This window comes from Sinocyclocheilus anshuiensis, unplaced genomic scaffold (assembly GCF_001515605.1).
Source record: "Sinocyclocheilus anshuiensis isolate Anshui unplaced genomic scaffold, SAMN03320099.WGS_v1.1 scaffold2162, whole genome shotgun sequence".
Classification (NCBI taxonomy): Eukaryota; Metazoa; Chordata; class Actinopteri; order Cypriniformes; family Cyprinidae; genus Sinocyclocheilus; species Sinocyclocheilus anshuiensis.
Window position 1 is genome coordinate 42974 of NW_015558536.1, and position 1644 is coordinate 44617.

Sequence of the window (1644 nt, forward strand, 5' to 3'; positions counted from 1 at the left end):
GTGAACTGATCATCTCCTCCACATTAATACCAGCTTCAGCACAAAATAAACATGACTAAACATCCGAAGGTAAGTTAAAAGAAAGAGTACAACTTTACAATCTGTCTCCTGTCTCATGTAATCACTCAATCGGTGTTTCAGCCGCGCAAAGACCTCAATATAACGGCTTGTAAACAATGTCACGTAACGTCACATTTACCTCAGAAAAACATATTTAGTAATGTAGTACCAGCTGACTCTCAGGTATATTTTACAGCATTAGTTTTTTTTTCCTTGAGAAAATTTGGCATGTACTGTACCTGATATATATCCAAAATAACCGATATTGAATCGAATCGAAATCAGAATTGAATCGCATTGCAAGCTTGTGAATGAGAATCGAATCGAATCGTGAAATTTGTGTCAAAACCCAGCCCTAATATTTATATACTATTGTATCATATATTCATATTTTAAATTAGTTTTTATTATGTATTTATTTTACATTTTATAATTGTACTTTAAGTTCTAGTTAAACATTTTTGTTTTAATTTTAGTTTAGTTTTGTGCTCTTGTCATTTTTATTTAGATTTTTTTAATTCTATTTGACTGTATTTTATTCACGTATTAGTAATTGAAGTACTTCTACTTAAACTTTATTTCAGTTAGTTGCCAAGGCAACATTTCTAATTTTTGCTGAAGTTTTGTAGATTTAAGAAGTTTTTAAATGTTCAATTTTTTTAAAGTTCACAAAAAAGTTATTGTTTCCAATGTTTTTTTTTTGACCCTTGTATTTTAAAAAATAAGGTTGACGTTTCACTTTGTTTATTATCGTGTTTATTGACATATCTTGTTCTTCTTACTGTGTTTTGTATTTGTTGTAAAGCATTTTGAGAAAGCAATTTTTATAGGTGCTATATAAAATATAATTATTGATTGATTTATTGAAGATGTTGTTTTAAAACGATCATATTATGATGTGATAATGTGATCCATTGCAGTGATATTTTAGTATCATTGAGATGCTATAACAGTTTTTATTCATGTTTTGAATTAGTTTTTATTTAATTTTATTTTCATTTTAAAGTTTGAGTCATTTAGTTAAGTCTCATTTTTTTTAATGTCTATATAGATTTTAACAATTTGTATTTCAGTTTTTGTTTGAGTTAGTACATCAAGTTAAAGTAAATGAAAATGAAAAATGTTGCCTTGGCAACTAATAAGTTACATATAAGTTTTATTTCAAATGATGAATGTGTTTTGTGTTTTTTTTAAGTTTTAATTGTAGGGATCTATAATGACTCTGATCCACTGATTTGTTAATTTTAATGATGGTTAACTATGAGCATCCTAGTAGCAGACTGCCACATCAGACGGGTAGTTTGACTAGTTAATGAGCTTGTGTGTGTGTTTTGTGTGTTCATTGGTAGCGTGTGGATCGGGCCAGTATAAAGCGTCTGTCGGTGGGAGTTTGTGTCGTGTGTGTCCAGACAACAGTAACACACACTCTCCTGGATCCAGTGTGTGTTTGTGCCGCCCTGGATTCCACCGCGCCGCCAACGACCTTCCTGATTCATCCTGCACCAGTGAGACACACACACACACACTCACACACACACACACACTCTCACACACACACACACACACACACACACACACACACAC

General features: G+C 31.6%; 1 protein-coding gene across 1 annotated transcript in view; it reads left to right on the forward strand.

The window, feature by feature from the left end:
* Positions 1 to 1644, forward strand: part of LOC107679372 (ephrin type-B receptor 1-like) — a 27529-nt gene that overhangs the window by 15515 nt on the left and 10370 nt on the right. Inside the window, 1 exon segment of the mRNA XM_016474891.1 lies at positions 1410 to 1565. Within this exon segment, the coding sequence (XP_016330377.1) occupies positions 1410 to 1565 (156 nt within the window).